The sequence below is a fragment of the Syngnathus floridae genome, chromosome 22 (genome assembly GCF_059516105.1).
Source record: "Syngnathus floridae isolate MCC-2025c chromosome 22, RoL_Sflo_1.0, whole genome shotgun sequence".
Lineage (NCBI taxonomy): Eukaryota > Metazoa > Chordata > Actinopteri > Syngnathiformes > Syngnathidae > Syngnathus > Syngnathus floridae.
The window spans coordinates 2446202-2472062 of record NC_142434.1 but is presented as its reverse complement, the minus strand read 5'-3'; the positions used below and the strand labels follow the sequence as shown (position 1 = coordinate 2472062).

Below are 25861 nucleotides of genomic sequence, written 5' to 3'. Positions count from 1 at the left end.
ATGTGTGTACATTTTAAAGTCATTTAAAAGTCTTTTTTAGGCTCAATATGTGTTTGTAAGTTTGGTATTTTAAATTGCAAAAATCTTTTCGCTTTCACTTTTTTTTTGCATCGCCATCAGGGGAGTAGTAAATGTTTTTATTAGCCACTTAGACTGCAGATTGGGCCCAGCAGGAGGTTTTAAGCCCCGCCCACCCAATTAAGTAATCAATCGCATGTAAGTGTAGCTTATCTATGAGGGTAGAAATGCTTGTGAAATATCTGCAGGTTACCTTTTAGCAGTTTTGGACTTTTTTTGAGTCTATAGATCGATGAACAAGAAGCTCTTCGTTTTAGCGTAGTTAACTCTTGGGGACTTAGGTGCCAATAGTGGAACGGGAAAATATCGATTATACTTCAGTGAAAGTGTTGAACAAAACGTTATTACACGTATTGACTGTAGGTCGCGAAAGACCAACAATCAATGTTTCCTCACTTACTTGCACTCTCACCTTATTGTTCACACAAAAACTGTCAAATGTTTTTACTGACGATTTAGAAGAAAAAAAAAACAGTTTCTGTCCTTATTCCTCTTTTTGTGATGGAAGCAGAACACCATTGTGTTCTTATCTCCCATGCAAGAAGCACAAAGAGAAACCCGGGCAGCTGAAACCAGGAAGCGAGACCAAAACGCTCGGAGTTCAGCGACACGTGACTAATCTCACGCCTACGAACCTGAGCGCCCGTTCTGTATCGTACCAGATTAATTTGCGACAGGGAAGAAAATTCGCATGAAGAAAATCCCGAGTGTCGAATTGTATTATCTTTCAGGATTGATTGGTTCGGTCTAAAATTCTCTCTTGAGTCGTCTCGTCCGTATCCTTAAAGCCGGAGAGGGATGAGTCATTGTTCTCCCCCATCTGCTTTTTAAGTTTGAGGTTAACACTTGTCAAAGTGTTGTGTTGGCCTTGTGCCCCCCCCGCCCTAATCCAGTTAAGCACCCGGACAATGGAGGAACAGCTGTCTTGGCCTTCTTGAGCTCATCGACAGCACAGAGATGGACGTAAACCCCCCACTGGGCCCCCCAATGGTTTTCCAATGGACATCTTCGTAACCCTGACCGTATCCCGACACTGCCCAGGAGAAACCTGGCGGACGTTGGACTCACTCGGAGTCTTCAGCAACGAGATTCAGGTATCAGGACAACTCCAAGCTGCAATTTCCCAAATGGTCTGCTTTCTATTTGTTTTCTTGCTGAGATGCTTTCTCTCAACCCAAGGGGTGTCCGGTTCAATAGAGTCACAGATGCGGTCTAAGGTTTAAGAGGCCCCGCTTGTGCCATTAGTGCAGCAGGGGGACGACCATGCGGGCCATTCAAATGCCAAGAATAGGAAAGTAGTACTTAAATGAGTTTCAAGGGTGTCCAGGCAGTTCCAAAGGGGATCTCTCAGGATTCCAGTTGGTCCGTCTGGTAGTCACCTGAACAGGCTGCTCCGGTTTCAGATTCCACGCTGACCAGACGGTAACGCAGAACTGAGGCAGCCCACCCAAAAGGGTATCAGGTGACAACGCTTCCGAAACACGGACACTTTTCTGCAGTCTTGCTCGGCCAATCGAGCAAGCCGCAGTGATTTGACTCTTTGTCTTGAAACGATAACAGCGGTGAATGATTTTGCACGACATGGCACATTTGGAAAGAAAACAAAAAAATGCGTTCAGCTGAATGCCACCGTAGTATCTCCTCGCATTGTCTTGCCTGTCTTTTGTTTCTCGATAATGAAATGTCTTTTCGCAGTCATTTTTCTCGAATGGGACGACATTGTAACAATTGCATCTCAGCATTAGTCCATAATTAATAGTTAAAAATGTAATTACGTGGGCGGGGGGATACAATGGGAAGGATACTTTACAGTAATTCCCCGCTGTCTCTTGCTTTGAGTCTAATTGTGTTTTTAGCCAGATGAACGGCTCAGCGCTGGTAAATAATGGATGGCTTACGGATAGTGAGAGCCGTGAGCGAGACGCCCTCGAGCTCTTCTCACGCCATCGACTTGGAGGTAGTGAAGACTTAATTGAATTACATCGAGGTTTTGTCTTATTAATCAAGGGCGAGGGTTTAACCCAGACCCCGAAGCCTGACCCTAAACCGTGTTGATGACCCTGACTGCGATTTTCTACCCTAACCCAGAAAAAACTTTTCCTGATTCCCAACGCGAGACCTTCAACACTTTTCTCGTTTCAAGTTTTACAAGCGGCACGTGAGATAGCGACCGACGGTAATATAGGACGATCCTAAAACTGAAGGAGAGATGATAGAAAGAGGGCAATATGAACAATAAAAATGGATGGCGGAGGTCATAAACCCGCACCACGATGATGATATCACCTTTTGATGAAATGCCACCGTGCTAGCATTTTACGAGTCCTCCGGTGAGAATTAGCCGGATGTTGCCAAGTTGTCGATCGGGTTTTAGGACAAAGAATTGAAAGGAAGGAGAAGCTAATTCATTAGCTGGTGATGTCATTTTTTCGGACGATGGTGACCTCACCCGTACGTTTGCTTCGAGAAGGGTTAAGTGTTATCTCGGGGGTTGTATCTGGCCGTGCTCCGACGCCCTTGACTTGCCCCGCTATGGTCCTTGTACCTGGGTGATAAGCAATGACGCATCTCCGCCTCATCTTCTTGGCCGTGACAGCTATTGGTCATCTGGCTGACGGGGAGTTCCCGTGTTCTATTTCATGGTAAACATAAATCAATGTGACCCATATTGGCCCTGTTACCTCCATAAAGTCCTGGATAGGAGCTTTCATTTTCCCCTTTTGTTACCACCATACGTAGGTTGGATGCTATATGTAACGAGCTAGCCTGCTAGCTAGCTCAATCGCAATCGAATCTCCGCCTCACTCGGTTTTGTGTCGCATGTGGGTCAACGTAACATGGCGGACGAAAAGGCTTGTCGGCTAGCGAGTTAGCAAGCGGAATATTACTCTTGTTTTGATACTTTTGTAGCATCTTGCTAAAATATTACTCCAACTTTAGCGGAGGTCTCTGGAACTAAAACAAATTGAGCTACAGACATCATGAACCTTTCATCCAGGGCCATGAATACAAAGCAGAGATTGTAGGAATGGCGTGAATATTTTTTTCTTCTGCCTCAACCGAGCATTGAGTGTAGTGGGGCGCCCTGCGAGCTAATTCCAAGCCAATCAATATTAGTCTGTGTTTCTTCCTGTGTGTCAGCCCAATCCAGTGCCCTTGTCAAACTGTCCAGGCGGCATCACTTTGGTGACTGTAAATCTATGGCGGGCTACAAGTCGACCAGGGCATCTGATTGAATGCGATGGAGATTGATTTCCACGCCAACTCCAGTTGCGCTCTCGATTCGAACTTGATTAAACAGCAGGACACTTGTTAGGCTTAAAACGATTGCTCGGGGTCTTTGCAAGCACACCTGCACGCTAATGCAAAGATGCTCACAGTCTGAACTCCGCCTCTCTGTTTCTCTCTCGGCCAATGAGCAGGAAGCCCACCATGCTGTGAAAGCAGCCTGCCACAGGAGGAGGTGTGTCCGCCGGAGCCAAAAGTCTCCCTGCATGCGAGTGTGAGCTCATACACTGGAAGAGGAGGAGAGTGGAGGAGACGAGAAAAGAAGCCAGGTGCTTTCCATCATCCACGTCCCCGCAAAGACAGCAAAGTGATCTATGTGTGTTTGCACAGAACCGGGGATCCTCTGAGGGATGCGAGAGGGGAGCCAAGGAGCAGGAGCGCCTTTCAGCCCCGCGGGGGAGCTCAGGCGCGCGGGCATCTCACTCCGACGGACCGAGCGCCGTCTCCCCGGCAACCGCCATGGGCTGCAATTTGTGCACCTTGCAGAAGCGGGAGGAGCACTACAAGCTGCTCTACGAGATTGCACAGGTAAGAGGATGATGATTACCATGATGGAACACACGACTCAAAGGGGATAAGAGATGGAGCGAGAAGAAACTTCAAAGTGGGCCGGATATGAATAGATGTCTATAGGAGTGAATCCAAAATTGAATCGGTTTGAGATGCACAACCTTCTGATATATATTGATACAAAATTATTTTTGCAAATTCCCAAGTTAGGATTTGCCGAACTTTCATGAAAACTGCCCGCTATCGTTTTGAATTTATTATGAACATCATCGCTTTGAACTGGGAGTTTTTACCTTTGGGGCACGTTTTAATATGTTCCGGAGAAACAGAGATGGTCTTTATTTATTTTTTTTATTGGCTAAGAGCCTTCAAACACATTGTCAGCATGGGCCGAAAATTCCGTTTCACAAGATTTGGATGTGTTGATTAGAAAAGAAAGTGTGAAACTCACTGTTTTTTTTTTTTCCCCAACAATTCTGACCATATGGTTCGGCGTCCAGCGTGGCAAACGTGCTTTGTTAACGAGTACGACATCGGCGGGCCTTTCATTTATCATTTAGTCGTGCTCTGCGAGCCAGCAGCAGCAAAATTGGACACCGCCTCATGAGGATGATTTCATGGGCTGCTGTTAAACCAAGCGAAAAATTAGAGTAAGGAGGCAAGAATGAGCGTTATTATAAATAATGAGCTGCTTGGGTGCGAAGCAAGAAATAGCACACCTTCAAAAATATCATCATTGTTCACTCACAATGCTGCCCCCTGATGGTTCGGAGTATAACACGAGGCTTTACTAGGCCGCATTTTGGATTTTTTTTTTCTGAAGCCTTAATGCTTGTCAAAGGCGGGAAAAGAGACGAGAGTTCAGTTTGCCAAAAGTGTGTCACCGCGGAGGCTGACGAGGGAGTGAGAGATTTCTCGGCAATCCCCCCGTGGCGTTTCACTTTCATCGTTTCTCAAGTCTTCTCTTGCTCCCTGTAGTTCTGGTCCAATGAGCTTTTTCGGTGCGGTTTGAGTTTCCACGGATACCACCCGCTTGGATTACGAAGATGAAAGCTAATTGATGCGTATCACTGGAGTGAAATTGTTTATTTTTATCACAACAACAAATTCGATTTTTTTTCTGCACAGTGCCCTCTAGTGGTGAATTAAGACACTGATGCAAATTCGCCACTGATCGATACATAGATTTTTTTTTGTTCCAAGACGATAGTTATTGGTGAGCGTCCTTCTATTGAGTCCGCCGGAGACAGATGCTTAGCCACATGTCCAGCCTGTTAGACAGCACCATGGGGGGGGGGGGGATCTTCTCCAGTCCGGTCCAGCCGGCCGCTCCATATGGCCTCCTCAGACCTGGGCCGTGACATCAAGCAGAAGAGGTTGAAAAATATATGTATTTTTAAATCAGCCGACCTTTTCAGTCTGTATTTCATTGTCGGAGTGTAACAAGTGGTGCTGCCAGGCAGCCCGGGTCAGGAAGGAGACCTTTGCCCACATGAGCGTAATTGCACTTGACAAGTGGTTCGCTTTCACACCCGTGCAAACGCTCGGAGAAGAAAAATGTATTGAGTTAGATTTTTTTTTGATGTCATACACTTTCATTTCTTTTTTTGCGAGGGGTCAAAAAGGCAAAAAGCAGCTGCGCCACGACGACTGTGCTGCTTCTGATAAGCCTGAAATGAAAGCCTGACTGGGGGGTCGACACAATCCGCCCCCCCCCCCCCCCCCCCCCGCATATTTACACATTGCACATTCTCTGCTTTTACTTTTACGACTGTGTAAAAATGTCACTTCTAGTCTTTATGTGTGTTGTGGCGACTTATCTGTTGTTATCAGCTTTGGCCAATTAGCCTGCTCAAGATGATAGGATAGGAGAAGGAGAAAGAATGAGGGAGGAAAAGCTTCCATTCCCTCCTTCCTTATCACTAGCCAGCCACTGTTTTAACTTTGTTCCATCCCACTGCCTTGACCCTTTCACTCTCTGGCGCACTTACTAATACACTTAGGTGTAACTCCGCCCCCTTTTTTTTTTTACCTAGGAGCATATAGAGACACATGAAAGTAAAGGAGACAAGAAAGAGGGAGACTAATCGGATTTTGTTGTGCGAGCTGCTTGCCGGTGACGCTGGCCAACCATGATAACCCAATAACACACCTTACGGTTACATCTGCAGGCTAAAAGCCAACCATCTGGAACTTGTCATACGTCTGATGGTGATTGGCCGATTCCCGTCAAAATGTACATAATCGGCGAATTTATTACCGATTACAAAAAATGTTGCAACCTCTGTCCTGTTTTTGTAAAATGACAGGAAAAAAATGTGCAATTTTTTTCAATTAATCGACTTCTTAAAATTATCGTGTTCAAAATAAAATCCAAAATCCCGCATTACAACATCACAAATTCCAAAGCGTATCATTTCTTGCACCCACTTTGACTTTTCATAACACGTCAAGTCCATTTCAAAAAGCCTCAGTGAGGACGCAGGTGGTCCGAGGTAGGATGAGATTACAGCAGCACACGCTGGTGTTGAATTCCCACTTAACTAAGCTCACTTTGGAAGTCAATTAGGCCCACTCGGAGGTTGCCGTCGAGTCCAGTTACGGATAGAATAGCGCTAAACCATCTGCATAGTCGGCGGCTATGATTACATGCGGCACTCGTGTGCCTTCGGGCCGCAGAGCGAGAATGTCCAAATGGAGCCAGGTTGTGGAAACGTTTTTTTGGGTTTCACTGTGGATCCATTTAAAGCAAAATAAGTCATTGGTAGTTTTGGTGGCAACTGCAGATTCAGTTGGACAATTTTTTTTTTTAAAGCTTTTAATTTTTGTCATAAAGTGTGGCGGTTTTTAGATTTACATCTTCACCAAAGGGCAAACTTCATGTTATGAATAATGCTAATGAGCTACCAGTTAGCATAAACATGCATCACTTTGAAATTCATTGAAAAAAAAAAAGTTACAGCGGTGGAAAAATATCGAGTTCACACTCCGGGCTTTTTGTAAAAATAATTTTATGCAAAGAGCCAACGCATGAATCTTTGATTTGCTATTTTTTTTTTAAGCTCTCGAGGAAAATGTTTTACTTTCCAAGTCTTTTATGCAAATTTTTTTTTTTGCCTTTAGCCCAAATCTGAAATAAATAAATTCATTAGAAGACAATCAAAGTACCTTCTTTTTTGGAGGGGGCGGAGCTAGTTTTGGGTTGTAAATGGCATAAAATTGAAGGTCATTGAAGCTGTAAAAGTGCTTTCCCCTCCTCTTGTGACAAAAGCAGGCTCATTACGGCGGCGGCAAGACGGATGCCGGCTAATTGTTCTCGTCTTGGCGGGATGGCGAGTCTTGCGGATTCGCTCCGTCGAGCTATTAGTTCAACCGCAGAAACCTCGGTGCCATCACTGCGAGGGTATTCGCCCTTTCATTTGCCGTTTTATTTGTCAGCTTGTGCATTTTCCATTTAATTGCAACCTCAGCGTTAATATCAATACTCCAGCAGTCCTAGTTGAGGCTGTCTCATGCGAGGAGAAATACAAAAGAAGGCGAAATAACCAGAAGAAGCTTGTTTTGCATACGGAAGACAGCAGGAAATGAAAAGTGCTCCGACAGATTTTTTTTTCCTTTGTTATATTGCATCCCCCGTGAGAACAAAAAGTCCAATTTAAAAGGAATAAAAGCAACTATGGCTGTGAAACAGGTTATTGACTAGAATGTTGACATTTTTACTTTTGTGGCTTCATCCATTTTATATTACAGACATTTATTTTATGATTTATTGCCATAATAACAGTATTCTTAGCTCAATGGAATATTGCTGATTGCTCCTTCAATCCATTATATATATATATATATATAAAAGAAAGACCAAAAGAATATTTATTTTGAATTCATCTTCAGTGGGTGAAGGCTTAGTTTCCGCCGCTCTGCTTAATCCACGTTTCATGTTGGACGTAGAACTAATTGGTTGTTTTTGTGCGCAAGCCCGCGTCTGCAAAACGCTGAAGCACACTCATTGCCTCTTGAGCCCACTTTTTTTTTTTTTTGCATACGTGACGGTGAAACGCTGCAGTCAAGCACCGCGTTGACATCCGTGAGCGGCCATCTTTACAGCCTGCTAGCCGTTTGATTTGCATTTTTGGCTAATGTCTCCTATGAAATGCCTTGTCACTTTGATTAATTGGTGCATTGCTGAAATGAAAAACAACATTAGCGATTGGACAACGGGGGAGTAAGGATTTACATTTGTATGATTTGTCTAATTTATGGGCTGGCACGCCAAAGCCAATGTTAGTCTAAATAAAAAATAGCTAAATGAATAGTATCTAGCAAAACCAGGAGATATTTTGGGGTAAAATGTTTTGAAATTTATTTTGCCTTTCGGGCATCTCAGCCCCCCCGGAAATTCTGATCCTAGAACCGCCCCTGGTTTCAAAGCCAAGTTCGGTTTTAAAACAGTATGGTCATTTTTAAGAGTTCAAAATGCCCAACCTGGCTTACTCGAATACTCAAATGACTTCCCGTGGTGTATTTCCTCCTCTTTCTGCATCAATGGCATGTTAGCGTCACGAGGCAAAAGAGGTCAATGTGATTCACTGCAGCCTGTCACTCAAAGTCCCCCTTCCACTTTTATTATTGAAATGAGACATTTATGACGGCCGCCGTGGCCTCAAACCAGATTGTGGCCGCGAGCCGCCACCTGCGTTTCCGTCCCTTGTCGCAAGATGCCAATTTCCCCTTATGGAATAACAATGGCACTTGTATTGAAGTGAAGTTCACAAGAATCTGAAGGAACCTGATTGGGCCAAGGTGGGCTTGGAATCGCTTTTTGTCCCGTCGGCCATTGTGAAGCTGCTCGGTGACACCCGACCTTATCAGTTCAGTTAATGCAGCGAGCATATCTGTTGGGAGAACATGTATGAAGAATGTCTTTTTTTTTTTTTTCTCCCACACTATCTGACAGATTCCCCATCACGCTCTTATCTCCACGCAGGCAACACAAATAAAATCTCTTATCTGCAGTCCTCCTGTTTGAATTGAAAAAAAAAAGCTTTTTTCAAGGGGCTGACTCTTGAGCATATTGGAAGCCTCGGGCTGACCTTCATCGTGCTACTTTTAACCCCAATTTTCCAGAGACGCCATTTGCGCTCCAGCTTGGAAGCACTCGTGGCTGACGATGAGTTTAATTAGAAGATCACAAACTAGTTGATTAATAGCCTGTGGCCTCGAATGGCAGCTTGCTGCTTTCCCCCCTTCGAGGATAGATACATATATGTGTGATTGAATAAAAAATGTCTTGGAGAACATATTTAACAATAAGTGGCTTAAATTGTGCGAGGATTTAATATATGGGCTGTTTTGACATTTATATTCTGATTCGCTGACAGGCGTCAATCACTTCAGCAGAGCATGTTCACCTTTGACCTTACGAGGAATAATAAAATATACCCGAAAATCCTTTTATTGTTTTTATTTATCGAATGGGCTCACTGTGATTAATTAGCTGGAATATCTGATTGATGTCTCTGCAGGTGAACAGGCGTAACTTCTCCAAGGTGGAGCAGGATGAGACGGCGGCGGAGGCCGTACGACGAGATCCCGTGGCGGAGGAGGAGGGTTGCGTCGCCGACGTGTGCACGCAAACCGATATCACCTTCGAGCACATCATGGCGTTGGCAAAGCTCCGCCCGGTGACGCCTCCCGTGCCTGACGTCTGCCCGTTCCTATTGTCTGACAGGTGCGAGCTCCGTTCTTCTATTCTGTCGTTGAATGACAACCACATGCGACAAGACTGTTTTCTTTTCAGCTGCCATTCTCTCCACACAATGGAACACGAGTTCTACGAATGTCCTGAGTACCTGTCCAATATACCTGCTGAAGTGGAGCGGGCTGAAGAGTTTGTTTATGAGGTACAATTTTGTCTCACTCTCATTCTGAACTCCAGCATGTACAAAAGCACACGGCAAAAAAAAAATGGTGTGCTTGTTATCAATATATACAGGTCTATTCTGCTTGCCCCGCCCCCTTTCATTGTCTCAGCCAATCATCTCCCTCCTTAACCCAACCTATCCAGTTGTTAGGGTTAGGGTTAAGGTTAGGGTTAGGGTCAACCCGCTCAAATAAATAAACTAATAAATAAATAAAATGAAAAATGACGTTTGGTGAACATTAGAGTTCATTTTGGACCAAGCCCAATGCTACACCAAATTGCCTGGTTGGCTGCTTTAATGAGCAGACAAGAACACATGTAGCCTGTGTGTGTATGCACTAACAAACGGATGACAGCGGGTCCCAAAGAGGACCAGTGGGTGATCGCCTGTGACAGTGACGAGCCGCCGTCAGCTCCGTCTGGTTTAATGGGCACTTCCTGGTTCAGCGAACGCCATTGTGGGTCATTAGGGTTCCCCTCGCTGCCAGCTGAGGTTTAAATCGCCGCGTGATATGGGTGAGAGGCTTCGTGCAAGGTCAGCTTGGCAGACAGGTAGCACATCAGGGCTCTCTCTGACTGGATGGATGAGACAAGATAGTCCTGGGATTGCTGCTGATTGACAACATGCTGCCATGAGACTCACAAATTGTAGAGTACTTTTGAAGTGGACAATATCTAGGATGTTGAAAGTAGCTTTGAATGAAATATTTAGCCCAATGGTTTGTTTTGCATAGAATAGACAGATAAAGAAATAATACTCACGGGGATATATTATTTATCATCTACGTAGAGCGACTAATATTACTGCTGTACTGAGAAGCTGAGAGATGAGCTGACAGTTTTGTTTTGCAGTGCCCCCAAAGGTAGGATGAAAAATGACAAAAAAAAAAAAAAAATTATAAAAATAAATAAAATAAATGATAAACCATTATAAATAAAATAAATGAATAAATAAGTGATAAATAACTGAAAATAAATTATGAATAAATTATAAATAAAAATAAATAAATGCTAAATAAAAATAAATGAATAACACCACGTTGTTCCACAATTAAGACCCAAAACACATGCGGTAGGCTGATGCATGTCATCACACAGTGTGGAAACAATGAACATTATGTGCCGCAATCATTTCTTTTCAATTAGACAAGATGTTAAGAGGCAATTAGGCAGAAATGTAGCAGATGCCGCCACGGCGTATAACATTTACACATCTTTGCCATTTAACACGAGCACGTAAGTGTCAATGCAATTGTTGGGAGAGGAAATGATTTGATGTCACGGCTGTCTGGATACAAATCCGGGCTAATCATGTCTGGGACCATTTTTTGCACCAACCACCGCAGCTTGATGACATCACATGTTCGTGAGGTCCGCTTCTGAATTTGGCTGTCACGTCTTATCGAAGTAATAACGCGGTGAGGTTTTGCCAGTTGCCGTACATCAACATAAACCTTTGAAGGTCACTTTTACACAGAGGGTTCAATGCCATAGAAAATAATTACTTCCGCTGTCAATCTCGGATAGCCCCTTCCACCCACCTATAGGTTATTTACCTCCTTGGATTACTCATCTGGTTGGTTCACTTGAAACCATTGTGAAGATAAAAACTTATTGGTTCCTCCAACAGGAAGTGGAATTATGCAAGCAGAACACCCAAGAGAAACTGGGCCTAACGTTGTGCTACCGGACTGATGAGGACGAGGACATGGCCATTTACGTCAGCCAGGTAAAATTTCTTGGAGAACCTTTGTTCAAATTATTTCCTGGGTTGACTGTCTTAGCAATGCTTGTCTGAAATTCTGGTGTGTTTGGTAAAGGTGGAGCCCAACAGTTTAGCAGCAAGAGACGGACGTATTAAAAACGGCGATCGTATTCTACAAGTAAGTTCGACGTTCGATCCCTCCGTAAAGACTTTGTGACCAAGCACGATACAAACAAACCCAGGAGCAAAAAGACAACCCTAAAATCTCCTCTCACATTTCAGCTATTAATTCTCTGGGCGTAGTGTATCTCTTTGCTCGCGGTGCCATTATCTCCTTATGGCAGGCCCATTACTCTAGAGGAGAAAAGATGAACACCTCCTGTCAAACAACAGTTAATTGTATGGCCAAAGACTGAAGAGGTTGGACGGTGCGCTTGCTCAACCTGTGGTGGAACATGCTTAGCGACGGTGATGGCTTGGAGGGTTCTAGATCGTAGATGTGTGGGGTTCTGAAAAGGCTGATCATTATTGGCATGTTTTTGAGTGCAGATAAATGGCCATACGGTGCATGATAGAGAGAAGGCAGTTTCCTTGCTGTCAGGAGAACATGCAAAGAGCATCGTCCTGCTGGTGACGAGGCCAGAGACACAGGTAACCACCACGGGGATGGTCTTGACACCAGGTCAAGGTTTCTTGGTTTTGAGATGATTTGGTTTTCAGCTGGAGGACGATGTGTGGCTAGACGATGAGCAACAAGAGTTGGTGAAGGAACTGAAGATGGAGATCCTGGAGGTAGGCAAGAAGAATTGCAGCCGCAAGCAAGACGAGGTGAGACTTGGCATCGGAATCCAGATGCTTACCGAAGGACTGGTTTTGGAATTCTTTATCCGCAGGGTCAAGAGGAAAGGACAACGGACGCAGCGACCTGTTCCTCCAACAGCCAAGACAAAGACAGCGGGTTTGGGTGCGGGACCGACAGTCCCGAGCACCAACCGTTATCGGCCGGTCTCTGCAGGAGAAGTCCAGCTCAGTGTTTGAGGGACCAATGGCGAGCCCAGAATCCACACAGCAAGCGAGGTGCTCTGATTCCACAGGACAAGCAAAGGACAGCAAGTCAAGGTTGCGAAGGGGTAGTGAGCGTTCACGACGGTGGAAGTGGGATCTTGGCTCTGGAGAATCACTTCCAGCAACTTCTGGAAGTCAAGTGTCAAATCCGGAAGGGCGTGGAGTGCGGGGTGTACTCCATTCGACACAGTATCGAGTGCAGCCTCACGGAACAGGGACATGGAGATAGTGCTGAGGAGGCTGAGGAAGGTGAAGGGGTGGAGCAAGAGCTGAGGATGTTGAATGAAGAACTACGCAGCATTGAGCTCGAGTGTCAGAACATCATGCAGGCCCATCAGCTCCGCCGGCAGACGGACGCCTTAACCCCGCCGTCTTCTTCGCCGGGTCGTAGGCTCAAGAACCACGGCAGGCTGGCAGACATTTACGAACACCCTAAGAGCCGAGAAAAAGACAGCTCCAGTGCCTACAACACAGCCGAGAGTGCACGGTCCACCCCGCTGAAGGTGGAGCCATCTCCCGAGCACTCCCTCCAGAGACGCATCAGCATCGCCAACCAGAAGAACCTCCAAATGGCCTCCAGCAGCTTCATCCCTGTTCCTAAGTCTCAGGGCTCACCGGAACATGGTGCACCAGCAGATCACGTTGTTTTCTCAAGCAGCCCGGATCAGAGTAACCCCTCTCGATCCGAGTCCGACCCGGCGCTGCCTGCGGACGATGAACGCTGCGAGAAAAAGGGGAGAACCAAAGATCCAAAAAGAAAATCGCCGTTTGCCTCATACCAAACAAGTCCTTACCACGGCTCGCTCGGATCCCGGCAACTTCAGGTTGGTACGAGGCGTGTCAATCGAGTAGACGTTTTGGAATATCCAAAGTTGATTTGGTCGTTGGCAAAATCACAGCAGGTGACTTCAGATTACAACCTGATCGAGATCTTTTCTTGGTCCGTTTGTGTTCCAGGGCTACATGCAGCTGCTACAACAGCACTCTTCCTTGGAGTATACCCAGAGCCAGCTGAGTCTCCTGAGCGTCTGCCGGGATCCGCTAAACCGCAACGCTCGCTCCGGGGAACCTCGTCTGGAGTGGAAGGTCAAAGTCCGAGCGGACGGTTCCCGCTACGTGGCCCGGAGACCGGCTCGAGACCGTATCCTTAGAGAGCGGGCCCTCCGGATCCGAGAGGAACGCAGCGGCGGCATGACCACGGACGACGACGCCATGAGCGAGATGAAGATGGGTCGCTACTGGAGCAAGGAGGAGAGGAAGCAGCATCTGGCGAGAGCCAGGGAGCAGAGGAAGAGGAGGGAGTTCATGCAGAAGAGCCGCTTTGAGTGTTTGAAGGAGGGTCTGGCCAGCGGGGCCGACGCCCACAAGGAGCTCAACATCCTGGAACTCAGTCACAAGAAGATGATGAAGAAACGTAACAAAAAGATTCTGGACAATTGGATGACCATCCAGGAACTGATGAGTCACGGGGCTCGAGTCCCAGACGACTCCCAAGTCCATAACGCCTTCTTGTCTGTTACGACGGTGTAGGAGAATGTTTACAGTCGGTTTTTTGGCAAAGACCGTTCTTGCTTGTAGCATTTTCTCACTTGAATACTTTTTGCAACCTCAACTATTTTACTATTATTGCTCGGCTTTTGGTAATGTAGAGAATTTTGGTCCAACTTCCATGATCATACGCGATTGTGACTCCATCTCAAACTTCAAGACATTTTTTTTTACACCAGGGGGGGGAAAAAGGGGATATTTTTCACAATTTGTAATCTCGCTACTTAACTTTTTGTATGAACATTTTTTTTTTTTTTACACTCAATGTTAATGTGATGTAAATAGATTTGTTGTAAATGTATCACCAAAACTGTGGAGGTCAGAAATTGTACAACCTTTAATGTCCTTTTGAACAGACCCTTAAAAATTAATTCACGCGTGATTAATTTAAAATGTTCAACACGCATATTTATACCGGTTACTATTATTTATATTAATTGTAAATTCTTCTTCTTGATTATTATGGTTACGTGGCTAACATTTAAAGATGTCAATAAATGTCTTATTTGTAGCTTTACTACTTTAAAAAAAATATGGCTTTGAATCATTCATTGCTTAGGAATGAAAAATTCTCTTTTATTATTTATTTATTTATTTATTTGGGGGTATTATTATTTTGCAGGTTGTAACCACTTTTTGACTTTTTTTTCCAGTTTTATTTATTTATTTGGGGGTATGATTATTTTTCAGGTTGTAACCACGTTTCGACATTTTTCTTTTCAGTTTTTTTTTTCTGTCATTTTATCCCAAACCGTGAGCTGATCAATGGCGTGCAATCAGCAGCACTCACGACTCCTGCAGGGTGATTAGCGAGCATGATTGCTAATTGTACATACGAGCGTATAAAATCGGAGCTTCCCTAATGGTGGCACCTGGGTTATTACCTCCCCGGCACAGTCCTGACGTCTCCTGAGCTCCATATTATTGCTCGCTAGAAATCAAAAGAGTATTTTTTTATGATGTTTCCAGGCTTGACAAGGCATCATCATGTCACCGCAGTTTGTGAGATTCATGTTTTGGTAGAGAGAAGACTGACTGCTTGTATATAAAGTATGTGGGGGGGGGTTGATGTGTGTCCATTTACAGCTCGGAGGCATCCTCGCTAAACTATACTTCCATTTCAAAGCGAGACACCGGGGAAGTCTCCTCATCCCCCGTCAATCTGCCGCATCCGTCCACAGCCCGCTGAGCTGAAGAATTAATGAGGTACATCAGAGTGGTGCTTTTTGTGCATCATATTAAATCAGGTGAACTATTCTTCACCAAGGACAGAGGACCATTGAGTCCATTTTGGATTGATTAGATATTCCAATTTTTTCGCCTTGTACTGTTGGGATAAATATGTGAAATATGTTATGTATTCTCATCTATGTGCCTCATTCATATTCCAGCAGACAAGCGGGTAGGGCGGCGGCACCGTTGAAAATTGCAGAATCCCAGCACGCTTTTAATCTAAGGACGGCTTTGAAGCAGCCAACGGCCACTCTGGGAACTCTTGAGCGGGTGAGACTTTGTGTGTTTGCATCTTTGTGCACCTTTAAGTCCTGTTTGAGGTTTTACGATGCATTCAGGAGGGGTTGGAGAAAAATCTTTGGGTTTTGGATCACAGTAGTCGCTCCAAGCTTTTCATTTTTTTGTTGGTGAGCTACAGAGGCAGTTTTTGGTTGATCCCGATCAAACCTCTGGGAATTATTGTCACACACCCAAGCAAGACTCCTACCGAGTTTGAATGGTATCGGATTTAAAATGAGCAAGTTGCTTGAGATGATGTCATAATGGTGTTGTCTAATCACAATCAAGCTAATTTTTACGTTGCAGAATTGTTATTTACTCCAAAGAGGATAAAAAAAAAAATTAAAATATCACACTTACAGTCATATTAGATTGCAGTCGAGATGCAAATTAGGTCATGAATAAAAGATGTTACATTATACTGTATATCCTTCATCTTAGCGAGCTGTGTTTAACTTTAAGGTAGGTTTGGCGCCATTTTGCATCTCAGTCCCTTTGGGCGACATCCTTAACGTAAAAAAATGAAATGCACTACTGCCCTTGAGCCTCAATGGAATAAATTAAACGGGGTCGCTAAATAATCGTACATTTTTCATGCATCTTGATGCTGTACGTATCTTCTGTCTTAACCAAATGAATATTGCACCGTTGCTATTGATGACTTTTCCACTTTAATGCAAAGTGTTTTGCTTTTGGAGACTGAAATCAATGGAAGTCATTCAGGCATGAATGAAGGAGGGGGGGATAAAAATCGATAAAAAGTGCTTCAAAGCAAATGCAGTAAAGCCGAATTGTTAATCTCCCTCATTGGATGGGACTAATTAAGCGTTTCACACTGAGCGACCAGTCAATGAAGACGAATGGTCGCTCTCACATGGGTTTCTTTTAGTGCTGATCAATTAAAGTTTTTTCTTACTAATATTAGGGATGCATGATTAAAAAATATATATATATATTGAGTTTGGTCAGTAATTTGGTGTGATAAAAATAAAACGGCCTTGCCTGAAAGTGAATATAGCGATTTTGTTAGATGATGAAAAAAAATCTACTTTTTAATTTTCCACATTTGTCTTACTACAACCTCCCTGCAGGGATTCCCACAATCACATCATCCATCTATTTCCTCACCAGAACCTCCTTAGCACGCCCTCACACTTAGCATCATGTTCTCCTCAGAGTCTCGAAACGTGCGCTAATAAGCAATACGCTTCATTCGAGATGGAAGAAACGCTGCGATTCCTCGACTTGCCTTATTACCGATGCCTTAACGCCACCGGGGAGGTTCCGGAAAGAAAACTCACAAGGCTATTAACACGGATCACCTCAAACGTGTCCATGCACATAAAAACTTTCTCAGTCAACAGAATATGATGACATCAGAAATAACAGATCATATCTGGGCTAATTACACATACCCCCCCCCCTAAAAAAATTACATTGTAATGACAGCAAAAGCATTTAACCTTGAGTGACACCGATACATTAGCTGCTCCCGTTGTTCAGTGTGAGCACCAGGGAAAAGATTCACAAAGCAATTAAGGGTGGCTAGTTTTGGCGTTCCACATGCAGAAGACAGTAGAAGAGAACATGCTGTCCTGCTAATTGGGGGGGGGGGGTCAACATTCCACAACGGCTATAACAGCTGCAATTAGAGGCTACTTTTAAAATTGTCCACTTCCAAGGCCGCTTGCATAAGCCACAGAATAGTAAACTTAATTTGCTCGAGAAAAAGTAAGTCATATAGCTAACCTTGCACTGGCTCCAAAAGGGGCGGAGTCAGTGTTGGGTTATTTCTACCCGTGAGTACATTGGGTTGAGGAACCCAATCTGCTTTCCCTGTGGGCTGTACGGTAAAACCATTTTTTTTTTCTTAAAAACTGATGCTTGGTTAAAAACTCCACCTTGTTTGACATTGTCAGTGTTCTCATGTCTTGCCAAGTTTCTTCATATACATTCCCATAGGCTCCATGCAAAACACCACCCAAGACGCTCATGTCCAAGGACAAATCAATTAACGGTGAACGACAGGCAGATGGTCGTGAAGGACGTCGGCGTCTGCGCTTCAGGTGAGAAGAGGCGTCACGCGGCGGTGAACAACTGTCAAGTATTATCCTCGTCTGATCGCCCCCCCCATGCTCTCCCAGGGAGCCTCTTGCCAATTTCATACGCGTGATGACGCCACAAAGAGCTGGCAGCTTAGTGCGAGGAGAGACGCGTGAATATTTCATGTAGACACTATCAAACTGAATCGCAGATTAGCATCCTTCACAATTACCCCAGGTGATACTTGAGAAGCTCCGTGGAGATAGTCTTGCTGCATTCCTGCACCTCCACAGTGAGGAAAAAAATGTGCAGTTAAACTTTTCTCACAGCAGAGTAATCAAAAAAATCTCTCCGAAGGGAGGACGATGCATCAAAGTACCTCATTTGCCCACTTCCACGTTGTACTTGGCGATAACAAGCTAACTAAATTACACTAGCGGCTTATCTGCAGGTAACCAGGACAACCGGTGGGGTTTGTTAATAGCACAGACGAAGAGGAGCTACAAAGGCTGGAGAGGATGCGGCGAGTCGAGTCATTAAAAATCCCATTGCCTCGTATTTATCCAGAATTAGGATAGACAAAATAGATTTGGTAGAAGAGCTAACAGGATAGTTTAGTTTGTCCAGATAGGGAAACGTCACTTTTCGATATCACCCGTGGTGTGCCACAAGGGTCAATCTTAGAGCCACAATTATTTTGATTGTACTTACCGTATGTAATGCTTCCAATATATTATGTTGTCTTAACAATATATAAATACGTGCAGTACTAGTTTGAAGCATACAGTATGTGATTAATTGCAAATATATTTTACAGTTGACAAGACGCAAGGTCTAATCATGGAAATGGACTCTGCGAAACTGACAAAAAGCCAGCTAATTGTGATTCACGACTTCAGATGGCAATCAGGTAAAGTGATTAAGCTTTTGCTTGCCCACATCTTCAAACCAGGGCTCCTTCCGTCCCCACCCACCCAACACGTCCTCCTCCGAGGCTCCGTCATATCATTCCCTTATTAATCTTTCTTTGTTTTGGAGCCGCGTTGCTCCCGCGGGGGCTCTTTCTTGAAGCAATTAGGAGATGTAATTACTCCTCGGCAGGGTTGTAAATCCAAACAATCTATGCATGTGTCCACTGTACTGGGCCTTGTCGTTACGCTATATAAGAAGAACAACATGCAAAACTGAAATGTCTCATTTCGAAATGCGGGTAACGGTAAAACGTCATTGCAAAAAAATGATAATCAAGTACATGGTAATCTTTCGAAAGACTGAAAGTGGATCATTAGATATTGAAAATATGTCCGTGACATGATAACCGCGTAAAGGGCGGCGAGACAATTACTTCAATCAGCGGCCATGAAAATGTAAAGCTTATATCGGCATTGGCCGATAAAACATTAACAGTGGCCGCCTTGACGGATGAAATACGGCGCTGGCTAGCTCCAAGGCCGCGCTGAATCGTTCGCCACTTTGCAAACACAACACATTTGAAACACTTTTATTGGTGCCTGTAAAAGAGCAGCAATCATTTTGAGCAAGTTGTATTGACTCTTTTGTGTAGCCAAATTTTAATGGAAACATAAATTCAACAGCCAAGTCAGCAATAGAATGGATTCAGGGATGCTTCATTCATTTCAGATCATTAACCCCCAAATGAATAAAACGTTTCTTTATTTGTTTATCTGAACTGATTATTTATTACTCCTTGTTAAAGTTTACTTTTAAAACTTTTCCAAAGTTTAAAACTACCACAAAAACCTGCTAGCTTAATGCTAACTTGAATTGAAAACGCCATAGACAAGTTAACGGGAGTTAGCATCATAATTATTCCAAAATATATTTCTTGAGCTCACAAGGGAGCAAGGCATACTTTCAGAAGATCGAAAAATATTCACATATGATCTCATTGTTGTACTGAAGGCTGTTTTTCCTCAGCCTCCGGACAAATGTCAGTTGGCCTCATGTCACAATCCGTGTTTTTATCTGCTCCACTGCCTCCCAAAGTGTTCTCATATTGACTTTTTTCCCTTCCACCTCGTGCCCGCCACGCTTCTCCCCAGACAGTAGCAGATCCATCTTTTGAGGCTAGATAATCACGAGTTCCCCCCCCAATTATATCCTTTGGCCGCTTTCCCTCGTTAGGAGACCTCGTTAGTCGCCCCGACTCCACTGATGATTGATCGGGAAAAAAAAACAAAACGAAAAGCCATCAGCCTCATATCCTCTCTCCGGAACATCGGGCCTTGATAAACAGGACTGATAAGCGCTGAATGCATTTGATTACGCTGACTTGGAAAGCTGGCAGGGTGCTTAACTGTTAGCCTGTTAGCATTTAATCACTGACGTCAGTGATAGACAAATCATCTGCATGGATGGCTGCTTTTTTTTTTTTTTTTCTTCCCCTACCTAGATAATGAAGCTGTAGTTGCAATGATTTATAGTCTTGCGTAACATCACACTTGAATCCTTCCATCAGGCGGTATAACAACAATTTAAGGGCTTTAATTAACACAATGGATCCTTATCGCCATGGGAACAGATAACAGGTGTTTGTACACCTTTACAACATGCCAAACGTGCACATCCACACGACACGCTCCCGTCAATTTGCAGTTGGCATTTCCACCCTTAACGGATTCTGCGAGTCTTACATGCGAGTGCGTCCGGGTAGATCAATAAAACGGAACGTGGGTGTAAATTGACACCTGAGGGAGCCTCCGGACGCGATAAAGTGCAAACGGTCAGGCTGCAATTTGTTGGGAATTAAAGTAAAGGGCTGTGATTTTTACTCGGGTGATTTTTTTTTTCCCCCAAATGATGTAGTTGATTAGAAATAATAATGTTGTTTTCATTGCCCATATTGATCTTATACATCATTTTAAATCCACACTAACTGGTCGAAGCTTTTTTTTGAGCGACTTGGCTTGACTTAAACTGTCCCCGAAACACAAACTGGGCAATACAGCCCTCATCCCACACACACTGAGACAATTGGCTGTAAGTTGCCTCCAGCCAGGCAGGTAATTGCTGTCTACAGGGGGACAGGTGCCTTCACAATGGAGCTCCAGTGTCCATTCACTGCCGTTGTAATTACCTAATTGAAAAGCTTGCAGGGGGAATGTGAGCGTGGGTTTTGTGCGAGACCAGATTTGGGATAAATACCAGCGGCTAATTAAAACATCTCAATGCTACGGCTGGAAATAAAAAGATCAGAATAGTTTCTGAATCATTTCCATCCTATTTCGCGGCCTCTTGTCGTCATCCTTGGATGTGGTTTGTAAAGGACGAGCTTATTATGGCTCAAGGCTAGCGTTTCTAAAGAGTGATGGACACCAATGTTTTCAGTAGCAGAAAAATATATTTTCATCTGTTGAATTTTGCGGTGTGGTGTGCCGCAGGGGTCAATGTTAGGACCGTTATTATTTTTATTGAACATAGCATAACGCTTTCAATATATTGAATGTTTCAGTAGCAGGGAAATAATTTTTTTTACTGTTGAATTTAGCGGTGTGGTGTGCCGCAAGAGGCAATATTAGGGCCACTGTTATTTTTATTGAACATAGTACGATGCATCCGATATATTGAATGTAGCAGCAAAATACATTTTCTTCTGTTGATGTTAGCAAAGGCAACATTTTGTCCTCTTTGCTGACTATAAATAAAATACTGGTGTCCACATTTGGCAGAAAAACAGAGATTCTTTCTGGCTAGCTCTGTAAAGCAGCAGCAAACAAAAAAATGAAAGTAGCCAGAAATCCTCCGTCTTGGCTCCATGTGGCATTTGCAATCTGACAAGCGGGCAGAGCTCACAAGCTGTGAAGTAAATAAAGCAATCTGTGCCGTCTTGACGTGACCAAGCTCGGTAAAGATGTCACATTCCATCTCACCGGACATCAAACGTGTGCACGTTTGAATAACAGCAAGGGGGGGGGAACAAGCATGGACACGGACAGCCGTGATATATAGACCCTATTACAACATGTAAATGTAAATGCGCGGAGTTGGAGCCAGCCTCGTTCCAGTAGAGCATATAAAAGCCCCCTCAGATGACTTGTAAATAAAATTAAAATAAATAAATAAACATACCCCCCCACCCCCATCACCTGAAAGATGGTTTTGTAATCAAATCAAAAGCAACCTTAATAAATCATTGCAGCAATATCCAATGGAAAAAGAAACAGCCCAGCCTCCATTTATAAAATGAATAAAATAAACTTGAGCGTTGGCCATCTGGAGGTTGTTTTCCTTGGATGAAACAGTTTTTTTTTTTGGAGAGCTTCATCCAAAGAAAGAGAGACAGCCTAATTGGCTGAGGTAGACTTTGTCCTTTTTTTTTTTGTTTGTTTTTTTCCTCTTCTCCATCAAAACACACTCGATCCGGCCTTTCACGGTCCTTCGAGTGCACTCTTCCAGTCTGTTTTTTTTTTCCCACTGTCACAAAAAACACCCGACCTCACTCTGAGGTGCTTCACGGTGTCCCTCTCCTTTTTTATACTCTTCCAACCCGGCTTCTCAATACATTAGAAAAGAAAATCCCAATTTGTGTTTTTACTATGATATAAAACCAAGTTTGATCATCTTGAATTTTACAACGCGCTGCTCAGAAGCCATTGTTTCTCGAAGTCGGTTTCATCCGAGCACAAAGCCAATAAATGTAATTGATAAGCTCTCATATAGATACATCGTGATGAATGACACAATGCGGCGAAGAGCCCGGGGGAGCCGCATACAGACGCCCGTGTCCATGGCTTAATGGGGAAAAACGTCAAATAGTTCCCTCTGCTCAATGCTGTACAGTATTGGTCCATCACTTCTACTTTATGAGCACCTAGTAGTTCGGGCGGGCACAGCGAAGAACCTCAGGTGGTCTGCTTTTAGATTATTGACAAGTGCATCGATTGGTTGTACAAGCACGGCATCCGTCTCTATTAAGTGCTCGGATGGAAAGTCTAAACTGTTGGTTGTGCTCGGGACCGGCAAGGAAACCAGAAGATCTCTTTGCTTTAAAAAAAAAAAAATATTTTTGAATATTTCTGTTTGGGCTTACTACTACTAGTACTAAAGAAACTGAAGTATTTTTATTTATTTATTTTACTACACATAATGCAATGAAAGGAACGTCAACCATAAATTCAGTATTGTAGTTCTTAATACATTCAATAGTGTAACAAAAATTTAATACTTTGGCTTGAAGAGTTTGCGTCACATGTCCAACAAAAACAGTAAGTTTAAATTCACAGTTTTTAAAAAAAAAAAATTCTAAACACACATCATATAAAAAATTGCTTTCTTGAGTGGAGTGACATCATAAAAAAAATATGTACTAGTTTCATTGTCTGATACAGTTTGATAAATTCTCCAATATGGAAAGGGAAGGGTTTCCTCTTCGAGGTTAGTCAGAAAAAAAAAAAAAAAAAAACCCAGAAGAGAAGTTCAAAGTCTAAAATGTGCTCAACAGAGGTAGCAGATGTCGCTTATGGTCGTGCCTTCCTGTTAATGGCGGCCAGGCCGTGCACCAGCGCCTTGGTGAACAGCGCGTGGGCTTTCCCGCAGTACGTGTGCGTGGTCTTCAGTAGTTGCTTCTCCAGCGGGGCCAGCAGGGACGCCACTGGGTCGGCGCCAAACGAGTACTGCCGTCAAACGGATCATCGGTTAGTGTGAGACCTCTCAAACTAAGTTAGCGTAAAATTATTATCGCGTCGTTCTGATGGTTATCACCGTATCATCAAATGTAAATGTTCTAGTTTGGAGCCAGCTAGTATCGGGCATTGGTATCGTCCCATCCCTATTAAGAGACGTTAATGTCTTTTACAATGGAGGTAATTTTTGTGATTGGCTATGGATCCACCATTGCCCTGATCTATGCGATGCTAAATAGAGCGGGAATGAGATTTGCTCTGATGACATCATTAAGTAAATGCCAGCCTGGTCATCAATATTATTACGCTGCTGGTAAACAGCCCATAAACGTCCTCTCGGGAGGGAAATTAGCTTTGTGCTCACACCCTCAATATGTGTAATGCTAAAATGAACGCTTCTACTTCTCATTGTTTTGCTGACTGAGTCACCTTTCGTATGGCCTGGTAGACCAATCTGAAGGCGGGCTGCTTGTGGTCGTGGTACACGCCTCGGTTTCCGTGCAGGATGTAAATCCCGTTTTCCTCGGCGGAGGCGCAGTTGCTGCCGTAGATGCAGTGGTCTGGACGATAATTCCATTGGCAAGGAAACTCCAGGAGGAACTCTGGATAAGCAACACCAAAAAAGATACAAAAGGCCGTTTTGATGCAATGAAAGAAGAAATTGAGTTTTTACGCCATCTAGTGGACATTTGGGCGATGTACAATCTTATAAGACTCATGACTCACCAGGGTTGTAGTGGAAAATGATATTTAAAAGATCCTGGTCTCCCCAGGTTATGTTTAGTTTGTATTTTTGAAGCAGTGGCATCAGGAGCTCCTCCCATTTGAGTCCCACGGAGGTCATATCATTCTGTTAGTGCATAATTGTATTTTCAAGATTAAAAAAAAAGGCTTTGTGGTGGCACAGCGTGTAATTCTTATAGTGCACGGGGGACGTCTTGTGGTTATTAGTTGTATTACAACAACACCATAGCAAAGCGTCCCACTTACTTTGAAAAACACGTTCCTCATCCTTGTGAGATTCATGAGCATGACTCCCGAGTTGACCCCTGTCCTGCCGTAGAAAGGGTGGCGGGCAAAACGATTGTACCAAGCGATGCGTGGTTCCTCGTGTTCAGGAGCCATGGCAGCCAGTTGGGCAGAGTCGAACCGAGATAAAAAATCCCACAGATGGTCGACAGGCTGTAGGAAGAGGATGTCGCAATCCACGTAGACTAAAGATTCAACGTCCTTCAGGATAAGCTGTGCAGAAAAACGAGAATGAGTCAAAATATATATTGCATTCTCTCAAAAGTGTATTGGTGTTTGTTGGTCCTCACGGGTAGAAAGAGTCTCTGGGAGGCACAGGGCTTGAAAAGTTTTTTCCACTCCACTGCATTCTCATTGGGAAAGTGGATCGGGTAGACTGTGTAGTTGAACCTGGAGCGTATAAAAGCCGGCCAGGATTCCAACTAGATCAGAAGAAACAGTGGTGAATAATTCCCCATTGCACAAGAGCATAAGTTCTTTTCCAAATGAGAACTCACTGCTTCCATAAATCTGGCGTGCAGATGGTCTTCGGCAAAAATGTGCAGCTGGAGGCGCTTGATGCTGAAAAGCACGGCCGATTTTAACATGGTGATGGTTTCCTCCAGCCGCTCACCACAAGCCACCACGGCCAAGTGCATGTGGGGGGGAGTTCTGGTCTGGCCGCCCACCTCCAGCTGGCTCCTTTGGCGCATGATGTACCTGAGTGGAATGCCAAGGCATTTCATCAGGTTCCTAAATCAATGGCTTTACTAATTTATTATTTTTAAATCAGAAAACACAAATACTGGCTATCTTATATTGATTAATAATTAGTAATATTATTAATTTTGCATGATCCGTTCAATTGCGAAGGTTGTTTAGTCTGACCAACTTTCTTAACGTACCTGAACGCATCTTTTTAAATCACGTTCATGCCCAAGTCTCATCCGCAAGTCTCGCGTGATTCCCATTCATGACCCAAGCCGTGACGTCACAGACTAACGAGCGCTTCATTCCATTACAATTTCAAAACATCTTTAGCCGTAAATATCGGGACAAATATATTTGTTAGTCGTCTAAATGTGTAAATAACGACGAAACGTCTATTTCCAGTTACCTGTTATGTCGACGTGATATTTGTGACCCCGTTTTGTCTGGATCCCCTTTTTTGGGTCCTGGGATTCTTGCAGGGACGTAAATCCTCTTCGGTCCGTTTTGCCCGGCTGACACATCCGCGTGAAAAAGTGCACTATAAATGTAGAACCCCGAAAAAACGGCAAACACCGTGCACAACAGCAGTGCACGAATGTAACGCCGCATTATAGAGTTTGAGCACGGTACTCGGGGCTAAAGTCATGACACATAACGCGAATGTTCGATAAGTTAACAGTAATGCGTATGTATTTCCGGTTAAATTGAAAAGGGAAACCATTTGGCTGCGTCATACTTCCCTACACTTTGAAAATTGATCATTTAACACTGCTTTTTGAACAGCAGTTTTACCTACCCTTATGTGTAATACACTATACCACGAAATATATC

At 43.9% G+C, this 25861-nt stretch overlaps 2 protein-coding genes across 4 annotated transcripts; one reads left to right on the top strand and one right to left on the bottom strand.

The window, feature by feature from the left end:
- The first annotated feature begins 80 nt into the window (after positions 1–80).
- pdzrn4 (PDZ domain containing ring finger 4) lies at positions 81–14592 on the top strand. 3 transcript variants are annotated; one of them, XM_088367089.1, is made up of 11 exons: positions 81–1172; positions 3501–3635; positions 3697–3894; positions 9399–9604; positions 9674–9776; positions 11427–11525; positions 11617–11679; positions 12051–12152; positions 12222–12293; positions 12395–13390; positions 13524–14592. In XM_088367089.1, the coding sequence occupies exons 3-11, from the start codon at positions 3826–3828 to the stop codon at positions 14094–14096; spliced, it is 2283 nt and encodes a 760-aa protein (XP_088223215.1). In that variant the 5' UTR covers positions 81–1172; positions 3501–3635; positions 3697–3825; the 3' UTR covers positions 14097–14592. The 3 variants fall into 3 exon arrangements, with proteins under 3 accessions (XP_088223215.1, XP_088223214.1, XP_088223216.1); XM_088367088.1 differs by having other exon boundaries at positions 82–1172; positions 12222–12329; XM_088367090.1 differs by lacking the exons at positions 81–1172; positions 3501–3635 and having other exon boundaries at positions 3674–3894; positions 12222–12329.
- Positions 14593–22816: 8224 nt separating this feature from the next.
- On the bottom strand, positions 22817–25695 carry gxylt1b (glucoside xylosyltransferase 1b). Its single transcript, XM_088367585.1, has 7 exons — positions 25437–25695; positions 24838–25039; positions 24631–24762; positions 24302–24553; positions 24038–24161; positions 23741–23913; positions 22817–23302 (listed from the first exon to the last, which is right to left on the bottom strand). The coding sequence occupies exons 1-7, from the start codon at positions 25637–25639 to the stop codon at positions 23147–23149; spliced, it is 1242 nt and encodes a 413-aa protein (XP_088223711.1). The 5' UTR covers positions 25640–25695; the 3' UTR covers positions 22817–23146.
- Positions 25696–25861: the final 166 nt, after the last annotated feature.

Coding starts and splice junctions, on each gene's coding strand:
- pdzrn4 (XM_088367088.1), top strand. CDS start 3,826: ATGGGCTGCAATTTGTGCACCTTGCAGAAGCGGGAGGAGCACTACAAG. Junction 9,605..9,673: donor CCGTTCCTATTGTCTGACAG/GTGCGAGCTCCG, acceptor TTTTCTTTTCAG/CTGCCATTCTCTCCACACAA. Junction 12,330..12,394: donor GCAGCCGCAAGCAAGACGAG/GTGAGACTTGGC, acceptor CTTTATCCGCAG/GGTCAAGAGGAAAGGACAAC.
- gxylt1b (XM_088367585.1), bottom strand. CDS start 25,639: ATGCGGCGTTACATTCGTGCACTGCTGTTGTGCACGGTGTTTGCCGTT. Junction 25,040..25,436: donor ATATCACGTCGACATAACAG/GTAACTGGAAAT, acceptor CATTCCACTCAG/GTACATCATGCGCCAAAGGA. Junction 23,914..24,037: donor CATTTTCCACTACAACCCTG/GTGAGTCATGAG, acceptor TTGCTTATCCAG/AGTTCCTCCTGGAGTTTCCT.